This window comes from Pyrenophora tritici-repentis, chromosome 6, assembly GCF_003171515.1.
Source record: "Pyrenophora tritici-repentis strain M4 chromosome 6, whole genome shotgun sequence".
Lineage (NCBI taxonomy): Eukaryota > Fungi > Ascomycota > Dothideomycetes > Pleosporales > Pleosporaceae > Pyrenophora > Pyrenophora tritici-repentis.
This window is the reverse complement of record NC_089395.1, coordinates 2,938,233-2,949,867: the sequence shown is the minus strand read 5'-3', so window position 1 is coordinate 2,949,867 and position 11,635 is coordinate 2,938,233. Positions and strand designations below refer to the sequence as shown.

At 55.4% G+C, this 11,635-nt stretch overlaps 5 protein-coding genes across 5 annotated transcripts; 3 read left to right on the top strand and 2 right to left on the bottom strand.

Moving 5' to 3' along the window:
- Positions 1-229: 229 nt before the first annotated feature.
- Positions 230-1,211, top strand: PtrM4_123520 (uncharacterized protein; the record flags this gene model as incomplete). Its single annotated transcript, XM_066108584.1, has 2 exons — positions 230-772; positions 864-1,211. 2 exons carry the CDS (start codon positions 230-232, stop codon positions 1,209-1,211), a joined length of 891 nt encoding a protein of 296 aa, XP_065961769.1.
- A 520-nt stretch (positions 1,212-1,731) lies between these two features.
- On the top strand, positions 1,732-3,401 carry PtrM4_123510 (uncharacterized protein; the record flags this gene model as incomplete). The annotated part of the gene is made up of 2 exons (XM_066108583.1): positions 1,732-2,526; positions 2,577-3,401. The coding sequence occupies 2 exons, from the start codon at positions 1,732-1,734 to the stop codon at positions 3,399-3,401; spliced, it is 1,620 nt and encodes a 539-aa protein (XP_065961768.1).
- A 1,603-nt stretch (positions 3,402-5,004) lies between these two features.
- On the bottom strand, positions 5,005-8,338 carry PtrM4_123500 (uncharacterized protein; the record flags this gene model as incomplete). Its single annotated transcript, XM_066108582.1, has 2 exons — positions 5,005-5,333; positions 5,389-8,338. 2 exons carry the CDS (start codon positions 8,336-8,338, stop codon positions 5,005-5,007), a joined length of 3,279 nt encoding a protein of 1,092 aa, XP_065961767.1.
- A 799-nt stretch (positions 8,339-9,137) lies between these two features.
- On the bottom strand, positions 9,138-9,755 carry PtrM4_123490 (uncharacterized protein; the record flags this gene model as incomplete). The annotated part of the gene is made up of 2 exons (XM_001935572.2): positions 9,138-9,612; positions 9,667-9,755. The coding sequence occupies 2 exons, from the start codon at positions 9,753-9,755 to the stop codon at positions 9,138-9,140; spliced, it is 564 nt and encodes a 187-aa protein (XP_001935607.2).
- Positions 9,756-10,283: 528 nt separating this feature from the next.
- On the top strand, positions 10,284-11,030 carry PtrM4_123480 (uncharacterized protein; the record flags this gene model as incomplete). The annotated part of the gene is made up of 1 exon (XM_066108581.1): positions 10,284-11,030. The coding sequence occupies one exon, from the start codon at positions 10,284-10,286 to the stop codon at positions 11,028-11,030; it is 747 nt and encodes a 248-aa protein (XP_065961766.1).
- Between the last annotated feature and the right edge of the window lie 605 nt (positions 11,031-11,635).

The window sequence follows — 11,635 nt, the reverse complement described above, 5'->3', positions numbered from 1 at the left end:
TTGACGAGTCTAGGTAGTGACGGTAGTAGTCGACTTGTGGCATGAGGGAATGTGGTGGGCGGCGCTCGTCTGGACCCACCACCCTCTTCGCCGGCCAATCAACGTGTCGACGCTCGCTGCTCGACAAGCTGCTGGGGCTGCACCTCTCCCATCTTCCTCGTCTCTTCCTCGTCTCCCCTCCACCCACCTCAGCCCGGCATAACAGCTTGGGCGTATCTCGTCGACCACGATGCACAAACTCTCAAACTTCCCGGCCCAGGCCCGGCACGGATGGGAGAAGATGGCGCCGTCCACGAGCTTCTCCTTCTCGAGGTCCAACCACGAAATGCCCGTCTCAGCGCCCATCAAGCGTCCGTCGACGGCCACGACATCGGCGCCGCCCGTGATCGCCCCGGGTACCCAGGTCAACCTCTCGTTTAACGTGCCCTTTTCCTCGAACCTGCAAGGGCCCGATCCCGACGACATCATGTGGGCCAGTCCGGGGGCGAAGGCGCGATGGACGCACGCCGAAGGAACCGCAGAGGGCACTCCCACGCACAAGCTGCCCGTGCATGCACAGAACGTCGACAAGCTGCGCAATCTGTGTCGCGAAGTGAGCGAGCAAACCGACGGGCGCGTCTCGGCCGTCGTCACTTCGGCCGAGTCGAAGCCGTTGCCCGGCCTGCAGCGGGGCCCGCTACGGGCCCTCGTCACCAACGTGTGTCTGTCGGGCGAGCTGGAGATTGTGAATTCGATGCGCTGCCGCATCCTCAACTCGACGCCCATTTCTCTGGTAAGGACTTACGGATTGGCGCCCACAACCACTGCGGGGGACGACGACGTCACTGTCACTGGCCTGAGCACTGCTAACGATGCTCAAACAGCGATCATCCTTTGTCGACATCGACTCGCAGCTCATCATCGACCCGCCCTCGCAAAATGTCCGCGGCGCCGTGCTGAACCAACTCGACCTCATCGCAAAGGCCACAAAGGCCGACATGTTCCTGCTGATGCCCAAGCAGCCGGACATTGAGACGGCGAGCTTCCACGGCAACATGGACACGGGCATGGATCCGCGTCTGCGCTGTCAGATCTACGGCGATCTCGAGACCATGGAGCACGCAAAGACGCGGGTCCTGATCATGATTGACCAAATTGTAAGTTGTCCTCGTGCTCGTGGTCGTGCTCCTCCTGCTAACCCCAACAGCTCAAGCGATCTGTCGATACCATGAAGCTGGAACTAACTATGCATACGTTAATATGCGGACGCGGCCGCAAGAACATCAAGATGATCGAGTCGGCCACAGGCACCGCCATCTACTTCCCCCCGCCCTTTCCCCGCCTGTTCGGGTACACACCACACGGCGCACAGCGGAGACCCGACGACCTCGTGTACATCACGGGTGAGAATCCCGAAAACATACTCCGTGCCAAGCAGCGACTACACGACCTAGTCATGTCCACAAAGGTCTTTGTCAAGCCCGTCATGGTCACCGACACCAAGCTTGACGCCATCCTGCTCGAGCGTCTCGACAAGGTCCGCAAGATCATCGAGAACAACGGCTCCTACATCCTGCTGCCACCCCTCGGAGTCCAGCGCGGTCTTGTGCGGGTCCAAGGCACAGATGTCTTGCACGTCGAGCGTACTGTGCGCGAACTCATGCAGCTTGCTGGCCAATTCTACAGTGCCTCGTGGTTCATCACCCATCCCGACCCCACCCAACGCCCGCCCACCCCGCCGACGTCCGTGCTATGCTCTCCGACATCTGCATCAACTCCGGCGCCGAAGTCAGCTTCGAAAAACTAAACTTCCACATCTACGGATCCGACGATGCTGTGCGAGCCGCCCTCATGGTCATTAGTAACATTCCATTCGTCAAAAAATCTCAGTACAACATGAGCGTCAAGATTGAGCTTGCCAACGAGCACAAGGAGTTTGTCAGCGGCAAGAAGAATGGCAAAATCAACAAAATCATGAGCCACAGCAGTGTGCAGATTGTCTTTGACGGCTTCAACGAGTACAACTTCTACATTGTAGTCCGCGGTGCCCAGTACGAGGCCACGAAAAACGGGTTGGACCTTGTCGAACAGGAAATGCCCGCCTCAATCTCCTTCCACGTTCCCGATCAGTACCACAAGCGCATCATTGGCATCGGCGGTCAGCACATTCAACGCATCATGAAGAAGTACTCCGTCTTTGTCAAGTTCTCAAACGCCATGGACCGCGGCGGTTTTGGCAAGGAAGAAGACGATATCAAGGTCGACAACGTCATCTGCCGCACCCCTGCCCGCAATGCTCAGAACCTCGACTTGGTCAAGCAAGAGATCATGGATATGGTTGAAAAGGCCGATGCTGAGTTTGTCTCCGAGACCATCAACATCAACCGCCTGTACCACCGAGAGCTCATTGCTCGCCTGGACAAGATTGACGAGCTGGAGAAGAAGTTCAACTGCAAAATCACCTTTCCCAGCACAGAGGAAGCTAGCGACATTGTTACCGTGTCCGGCCCAGAGTACCAGGTGCCATTTGCAGTTGATGAGTTCTTGGTAAGCTTTACACGTGTCGTGGTGAAAAGAAATGTACTAATCAGTTTCAGGGTATGGTTCCCGAGTCCCACGACCTAGCCTTCCCGTCCAGCACCGAGCTTAGCGACCACATCCGCTCGGCGGAGTTCAAAGCTGACATCCTTGACAAGCTCAAGACTCAGCATGAAGTGGATGCCCAGCTCCAGGAAGCGCAGAAAGAAACATCCGACGGCAAGGAAGAGACGATTGAGACCTTCCATATCGTCTTCACCAGGAACAACGCTGGCGGCCTCAAAGACGCTATTGACTTCTTGTTGAACCATCTAGTTATGCACGGCCTCGATACCAACACCGTCCGCGGCGCACTACCACGCCCCAAGTCTGACTCTTTTGAAGACTCTCTGCCCTTCTTTGAGTCCAAGCTCCTCCAGCGTGCTGAACCTGCTGTTGAAAGCACAGACTCCCCCACACGCTCTCACTTTGGTGGTGATGATGAGCCCCGCGGCATGCTGGACCGTCTCCGCAAGCCAGGCAGCATGTCGTCCTTTACGTCCATCTTCAACGGACGCAAGAGCACAAACTCACCCGGATCTCTCTTCAAGCATGCATCCAGCAACGCTTCCAAGGCATCCCTTGCCAGTCTCGAGTCCACCGGTAGCTACCGCAACCCGTGGAACGACAGCGGCATCAACCTCGCCGACGACGAGCACCACACTAACGGTTGGCCCATGCCAGCCCCTCGTTTCGAGTCAAAGTTTCCTTTTGGTTCCTCTTCCGCGGCGGCGCCTGGGGACGTGACCCCTAGGTACGACGCGCGGGGCTCCGTGGACAGCGGGCGCCCCAGTACTTCTCATTCTGCATCTGGATACCCGGCCCCTATTGGGCCTCCTCGTTAAATGATACACCACCTCGAACCCACACGTACACATTTATTTGATACCACTTACTGTAAACCGGCACTTTTAACGAAAAGAATACCCCCATCCCCCCGGCAACGCTTACGCTTACGCGCGTTGATTGTCTCTCTCTGTCTCTGTACGTGTGCGACGACAAAAGAAATATACCCCCAACTCTTAGTCCCAACGGCGCCTCCAATTATACGCAAAATCGTACCAGGCTTGTTTGATGTCTTGTCTGGGCCTTGCTGTGTTTTTGTCTTTATCGCGTTTGCTGTTCTCTGTTATGCTGCTGCTGTTTTTGTGGGAAATGTTCTTCTTGGTTCCGGCTTGGGGGCGCGTTTTTTTTGTGCTGTGCTGGTTTTTTTTTTGCTGTTGTTTTCAAGTGTCCAATGATTCCCCCATACTATATACCAATTCGGCGCAAAAAAGAAATATACCAATTTGCTTGCTGTTTACATAAGATATTATTGGTGTTTTATAGTCTTGAGTGAATATGTGTGTGTGTATAAGTGTGTGTATAAGTGAGAGAGAGAGAGAGAGAGAGAGAGAGTGTGTGTGTGTGTGTGTATGTGAGGAGGAATGTAGGTTGAGTACGGGGGCATGACATGGTAAGTTTACATCCTCCTACTAAAAGGAAGAGAGATGGAAGAAATCTCTACAATACCTCTACCTACTATAATAAGCTGTACACTTAGTAATTAATTACACATAATTACACATAACTATATCTAAGTAAGTATACGTACGTAGACTAGTAGACTATATAATAAGTATTCTACTTGTCTATGTATATATGTATATATATTGTTGAGAATATCTGAGTTCAGTCCAGGGTAGAAGGTGCTTGGGAGTCACATGATATGCTGGTGTGGCAGGCACTGCCCGGTGGGCAATAGCACCCACCATAACAGAGTGAGTCTGTGACACTCAACACGATAGTCAATATAATACGTTGCAGCCACCCCGCCTTGTCCCTCCTCCCACTCGGTTATCCATAGTAGTCATACTACTAGAGGGACCTTGTTCCAATAAAACTATATTTTATAATCTAAGGTGACTTTTTTTGTTTCTCTTCTCCCTTATCCTCCCTTTTCTCCCTTCTTCTCTCTTTCCTAATTCTTCTCCTTCTTCTTCTTCCCTCTTCCCTATTCTCCCGTACAAACACATATACTACCCCTCCCCCCTCCTTCTCTTTATCTTCTTTCCTACCTAACAACACATGCACATATTCACCAACACCAACACCAACACTAATACACCTAGCACATATCATCTACGTACCCAAGAACAAGCCGGGGGTGAAGTAAAGCTTTTTACCACTACTACTACAACGAAAACAGAATCAAGAGTCAAGAATTCAATCGATTTCGCTACAACTGCGCGTACGTTTCGCCATGTAAGCCAGCCGACAAGAAATCCGCCTAGCTACCAATGTCATGCATGCTCAGCTTAGCTCACTCTTGTGAGTCTTTCTTCCCCAAGCCTTTGTGTGTGAAAAACAGCAACAATCATACATGAATTATACAAGCAAGCCATCATTCCTCCCACACCCACACCCCAACGACGAAACACACGCTACAACCCCCCTAACCTAGCCAATCTACCGCTTAGTCTTCTTCTTCGCAGCAACAACCTTGAAGTTACTCGAATCAAGAGGCGACTGAAGCGCTTGTTGTTGCTGCTGCTGCGCAGCAGTATTAGCCCCACCCTTCTTGGCGACTTCAGACCAGCCACTAGAAGCGGCCTTGTTCTCAGCGGGGGAAGCCGTGTTGCGCTCATCGATGATACCCTTGTCGGCTAGCTTGCGGCGACGCAGGAACTCCTCTGCAAAGTGGCGGGAGTCGAGTGTGTTGGATGCCGAGTGGACTGATTCGGTGATGAGTTCGGCGTCGGCGGGGAAGCTGAGGAGGGAGGAGACAAAGTCTTCGGCTGTGGGATAGCGTTAGTGGGTTTGTATAGAGGTTAAAATAAGGACATCACCAACCATTGATATTCTTGCTGAGATCGTGGCGGAGCTCGTTGACAGCCCACTTGCGGAACTCCTCTTCGGCGTTGATTTTGCCAGGCTGTCCTCCGGTTGTGGTGCTGCGGGTGACGGTTGGCTTCTTGGCAAGCGGAGGCACGATGGTTGAGCTGGCCGAGCGAACAGTAGTAGGCCCAGGAGTAGGAGTGCCGCCTGGTGCCTTGACCTTGCCACTTGCGCCCACTGTGGTCCACGCAGTGCTACCAGCAGGCATAGCGGCAGTTAGCGTAGGAGTACTCTTACCAGCTAGGTCAGCATAGCGCTTGCCGCCTGAAGGTGCTGGAGTGGTGGCACCAAACGCGTTGGCCGCAGCAACAGCTTGAGCAGCAGCACGTTGCTTTCGCGCCTCCTCTTCCTTTTGGATTTGCGAAAGTGTCTTCTTAGAACTTGGGGTTGGCTGTGCTGCCACCTTTGCAGCGGGCTTGGTCCAAACTGAAGCACTGGCTGCGCTGGGTGTGACAGGTGAGGCGCCGCTTGCCCAGTTTGCGGTTGAAGGCAGGCCAGGCTGAACTGCTGGAGACTGGTTCTGAGCGAGCAGTTCCCTCTCAAAAGCCTCACGGCGAGCTGCCGCTGCAGCGGCTTCGCGCTCTGCTGCCTTCTTTGCTTCCATCTCTTGAATCTCTCGCAGCGAAGGCCCGTGAGATGCGTTGGCAGGCTCCTTGGCCCAGGGCGCGACCGAGACACTTGGAGTGTCATTGGCAGGAGTTCCAGCACCTGAGCGAGATTCTGTGTTGAGGTTCTCGGCAACAATAGGCTTCCTCTGAGCGGCTGGTGCAGGAAGAGGGGATTGCGATGGTGGTGGGAATGGGAAGATGGCAGGCTCCACCTTGTTCCATGCGGTCGCAGGTTGAGGTGAGTGCTTGGCTGAAGCAGCCTTCTGAACCTGCTCGGTGAGTGACAGCGACTCTTGGACACTGGGAGAAGTCTCCTCATGCTGCTCAGATTGGCCTTGTTGTTCGGCTTGTTCGGGTGATGCGGGCTCAGAGTGCTCCTGCGAGGGCTGAGCAGACGAACCCGAGGGCTTTCCAATGACTCCTTCTGGTGGTGGAGCAGCCTTGGAGGACTCCATGTCTGTCTGTACTCGCAAGTCGTGGAACTCAGTCAGACGGTCCCTGAATGTCTGTGCTGCCTGTAGATCTTCGGTGCTTCCAAAGCGAGCGTCGTGTTCTGCTTGTTCACGCTTCAAGCGAGCTCGATCGCCAATTGCAGAGGTCACATATTGGGCGTGTGCATCGTGGTCCTGCTGTTGTCCGAAAGCAAACGGAGGCTGGTTGTTACGGCCGAGATTCAAACGATCCATCATAGCAGGCATGTCTCGGTTGTTCAACATGTCCATGCCCGGACCAACGGGGCCCAGCCCTGGAACAGGACCAGATCTGAAGGTGTTATCCATGAGGCCTGAGACAGTCGATCCAGGCGCGGTGCCCTGAATAGGAGATGCCTGATACGCGGCCGGTGACGTAATGCTACCGAAGCTCTGTTGGCTTTGCAGGCTGTGCGCGCTGGAGTGGTGGTTTAGTTGATTGGGTATGACACCCATTTGGACTTGGCGATGAAGAGCCTGTTGCTGAGCAGCCAAATGTTCCTTTTGACGAGCCATGAGGTACTGCTCCTCCTGCTTCCTCCGCTCAAGAGCATTTTGCTGGTCCGCAGTAAGAGTAGTTCCAAAGCTAGGGAAACTGTTCGCAAACGGAGGCTGAGCACCTGGAGCAGTCGTCGTACTGGGAGCTGCACCCGCCCAAGAGTTGCCGGGCTGAGAGGTAGCAGGTCCGTGTGGGATACCAATCTGGGGGACCAGGAAAGGCTCGCGCGAGTTTCCAATGCGGCGGATCAGCTGGGCCAGGGGCTCATAGTCGGGCTCCTCCTGCTTCTTTACCAAAAGCTCGGGCGAAAAAAAACCAGCCTTGTACCAATCATGCATCTCAAGACCGGAAAATGGGCCTTGAACGTTGCCTGAGGGGTCACGATAAATCCACCTCATTCTGTCGGGCATGACCATCATACGCTGCTGGGGTACTGGAGGCTGACTAGAAGCCGGACTTCCGACACCGGGTGTGCCTGGCTGTGCGGTCCGGGTGGAGTTAAGGGCGGCCATGGAGAGTGAAGTGGTGGCGATGTTCTGATGCTGACCGGTCAGGTTATGGTCGTCATGGTGGGCATTAGAAAAGTCGTCAAAGAGGTTGCGATTCGGGCGGAAAGGACTGTCAGTTTCACGGTTTGGGGCCTGAGCACCGAAAGCATTCCTTCCAAAAGAGCCACTCATGCTGTGCTGTCGTTCGGAATGTTCGTCACCTGGAGGTCGGTTTGGGTCGTTGGAACGCATCTGCTCTTGCATCGAGGGTGGAAATAGCGAACCCAGCCTACTAGTGCGGCCGACTGGACCATGGGCGAACAGGGAGCTATTAGCCAGACCTGGTAGCGAAGGGGACTGGGCCTCTCCCACGGTCCCAAAGCCGTTATCAAACCCACCCAAACCACGTTCGCGGGTTGGGGTACCAATGCCATGGTGGCCGGTAGGCCATGCAGCAGAGCCTCCCAAGCCAGGTAGACCGCCGAGACCAGGCAAGGTAGGAAAAGCGCGGGCGGGACCGACACTGGACGTCTGGCTTCGATCGCTTGCAGCAGTCTCAAAAGGCACGGAAATTTTGCCAAGACCACCAAGGCCACCGAAAGCGTTGTGAATACTGGAGTGAATGGTTGGATCAAGAGGGAAACTCGTCATGCCAGGAAAATGCGCGTTTGGATCAGCTGAGTCGTCCGAGTCGTCCCCATGCTGGTCGCGCGCATGGTGCGGGCTCTGGTATGGATTTGTGTCGGTCGGGCTCATGGGTTCGTGGCCTCGGCGGAAGGGCGACTGATCAGTGAAATTATTCTTGCTGTACATGTCGCGAAGACCGGTGTCGGCCGTCATTCCAAAAGAAGATAATGCAGAGTCGTCGCGGTGGTCTGGGCGGTGGGGCGTAGCGAAATTGGCGAAGGCCTGTTGTGGGCGGGGCGGGCTAACGTCTTCGCCGCGCAGGGCAGCGCTGCCGGTTGCGTGGTCGTCGTGGTCGTCGTGGTCATCGTGGTCGTGGTCGTGGTCGTCGGGGAATGCATGTGTCTCGTTGCCCGTTGGTGGTTCCGGATCGCTTAACTTGGTTGAAGCCTTCTCTTTCGGCTGACTACGAGTCCCAAAGTCGTCGACACTAGATTTGGCCATGAGTCCCTTGAAGCGGCTCTCGCCACGCAAGCTACCGTAACCCGCCTTCTTTTCAGACATGGGTGCTGCAAAGCTTCCAAAGGCGCCAAAGCCGGTGGTGGTAAAGGGCGCCGTCGTGGTGCGCTTCAACGAGCCAAAGGCGCCTTGGTTCTCGGCTGCGGCCTTTTCCTTGTCGCGCTCGTCGCCAGGACGGCCCTCTACAGGCTCCTTTTCAGTCCGGCGACGTACCAGAGCGGGCGGCGGCGTCACGGCATTGCCCTCTTCTCGCGCAAACCGTGAGGTGGCGGGGGACGAGGGGAAGGGGTAGGCATCGCTGGTATCGCGACGGCGAGCACCCGGACGCGCCGACGTTGGCGATGAAAGGCCATAGGGCGTGGGCGGGCCCTGGGATACCGACGTCTTGCGCAACGAAAGACCCTCCTTGGCCGTGCCGTCCTTGATTGTATTCTGCGTGGGCGGCTTCAGCGGCGAGTTGACAGACGACATGAAGATCTGGGCGAGGTCACGCGTGTTAGCATACGTGGACATGTCGAAGAATAAGGGGGCTAGGTCCTACTTCTCTCTCGTCGTCGGTCATCTCCGTCAGGCTGAGCGGCAAGATGCCACCCTCTCTGTCCCAGCACTGGTCGACCCCGCTGCGCAGCTCCTTCGCGTCATCGTCTTTGCGTCCCCATGCGCCCGTGGCCATGTCCATGTAGACATGCTCGAGGCCGTGAGCGAGTTGGCCAGAATCCTGCTGTATCCTGAACAGCTGCGTCAGTTGATCGCGCGAATAGCGCGCCTCAAACCCGCTGCCATTGCGGCCCGTTTGCGCGTGGGGTGGGACGTATACGCCTTGGCTCATTGCCCAAGTCGAGTTTTGTGCCTGTGCCTGTGTCTGTGCCGGCGCCCCTTCTCGTGTGGTTGAGTGGTTCGTTGATCCGGACAGGGTGGTGGCGTGTGAGGGTCGGCGGAATGTTTGCGTGGCACCGTTGCTACGTCGAGGCCTGGGGGGTCGAGTGAGTTATTGATCTTGTACACCAACACCCCAAGTCACCTACCAGTCGGCGCCCGATTCTGCACGTGCTGCATTGGCCGTGTTTCCTGCCGCTGCCGCTGCCGCTGCCGAAGCGAATGAAGTGGGAGCCATTGCGTTTGGTGCAAGTGGAGGGAGAGTGTTGAGAAAAAAAAGTGTCAAAAACACAAAGGGTTTGGAGTGGGGATTTTGGGTCCGAGGTGCAATTTGAGATGATTAGATGGTTAGTCTTGCCGTGCTTGGAGAGCTGAACTAGGCGCAGGTTTAAGGGTTGTGTGCTGTGAACTGTGAACTGTGGGCTGGTCGTATTGCGGCGACAAAAGAAGAGGTCCAACCGCCGCCGACATAAGAAGAGGTTGGCTGCAGCCGAGACGTGGGCACGTGACCAGAGTATTACATAGCATGTACATAGCAAGGTTACGAGCTGCGATAGTTTTGCCCCGCATCGCTTCCTTGCATCTTCGCAGTTCGTCTTCATGTTTGCTTGAACCCATCTTGTGCACCACACTAAGTCGCCAGCTCCAATCGCACCTGCCTTGAACACACGCCGCTTTCATCTAGTGTCATTCTGCTCTATATCATAGCCCGCCATGCAGCCCCGCATCGTGAATACATGTCAAACTGCCCTTCATATCCGCCGACATGGCCTACCCGACCTTTCCGCACTTTCCACGTCGCGCCTTCCAATCCCACCTTGACCCGTACATAAACAGCGAGGATGCGAATCGCCACTTACAGTATCAGCGCAGCCATCTGTTCGCCGCACATGTCCAGCCATACGCTCAGCGGCCAACTGCGTCACCATTCGCAGGCCGCCACCCAACGCACAGCCACGTGATCGGGGGCTACCCGCAAGTCGGCCGTCCGTCGCCGCAGGCCATGAATATGGCTATGGCTATGGCTGCTATGGGTAGCAGAGGCGATATGAGCACTGTTCCAGATATACGACTAGGCATGGGCATGCCGTCAAACATGCCCTGTCACAACCCCTCTTCCTTTCTACCCTCTTCGCAAATGGCCTACCGCCAACCTGCGCTGTTCGATGTAGGAAGACGACATCCAGTCCGGGCACCGTTTCCTACTCGTCGTCAGCATCGCTGCCAGGCTTCGTCTTCAAGACATCAGCGCAGCCATTTCTTGCCCAGGCCCGACTATGCCTCCAACCTGTTTAGTGACGACGACGACGACTATGATAGCGATTGGGATGAGGTAGCTCTATACATGCAGCCAAGGCGGAGCCGACGAAGAATTAGAAATGTCGAGACGCCCAGATATGGCGCCCCCAGCAGGTCGAGATGCATGTACGACGGGTACGAGGATGAAGATGATGACGAGGAGAGTGATTTTGAAGAGTATTATCCATGGCGCAGGGAGCGACATTTGTATTAGGAATCCTTTGGATTAGGAGTGCATTTCTTGTCAGAGCAGAAAGTGTCATTACCGTAGGAGTCATAGAATGCAAGTTGATTGGAACTCATGGCAAGTACGCAGGCTTTAAGTCAGCATTGAACACGTGACGAGGTGCTTTTTTCACTCATGCATCATGTGACGATATGAGCCTGAAGGCAGCCATCGCAATCGTGGGTGGATCCGGCAGGGCGAAGCGATGAAAATGACGCCTCACGTCTCCACGCCCACGCCTCAACGGTCATTAATTATAGCTCTCCAATACGAAAGCAACGCTGACAAGGTCGGGCACTGCCTCGCATGTCAGGCACCAACGCCTGCACCGCCCCCTGTGGCTCGTGTTGTTTGCTTCAGTTGGGCAGGTCAAGGCACAACGGGTGCCATGTTTGCAACGGCAGTGCATTCCAAACGCGCCTCTTTGAACGCCTGTCGAGGTGTTGGTAGCGTGCGCAGGCCAAACGATCAAACGATGCTGGACGGGGGCGAAACTCATGTCGCTTACAAGCCCCCCGTGTCGCAAGCGCTGATCTCCCGGACCAGTGTCTCACATAGCAACGTCGCGGCGCGTCGCGATTGGTTCGCGCTTC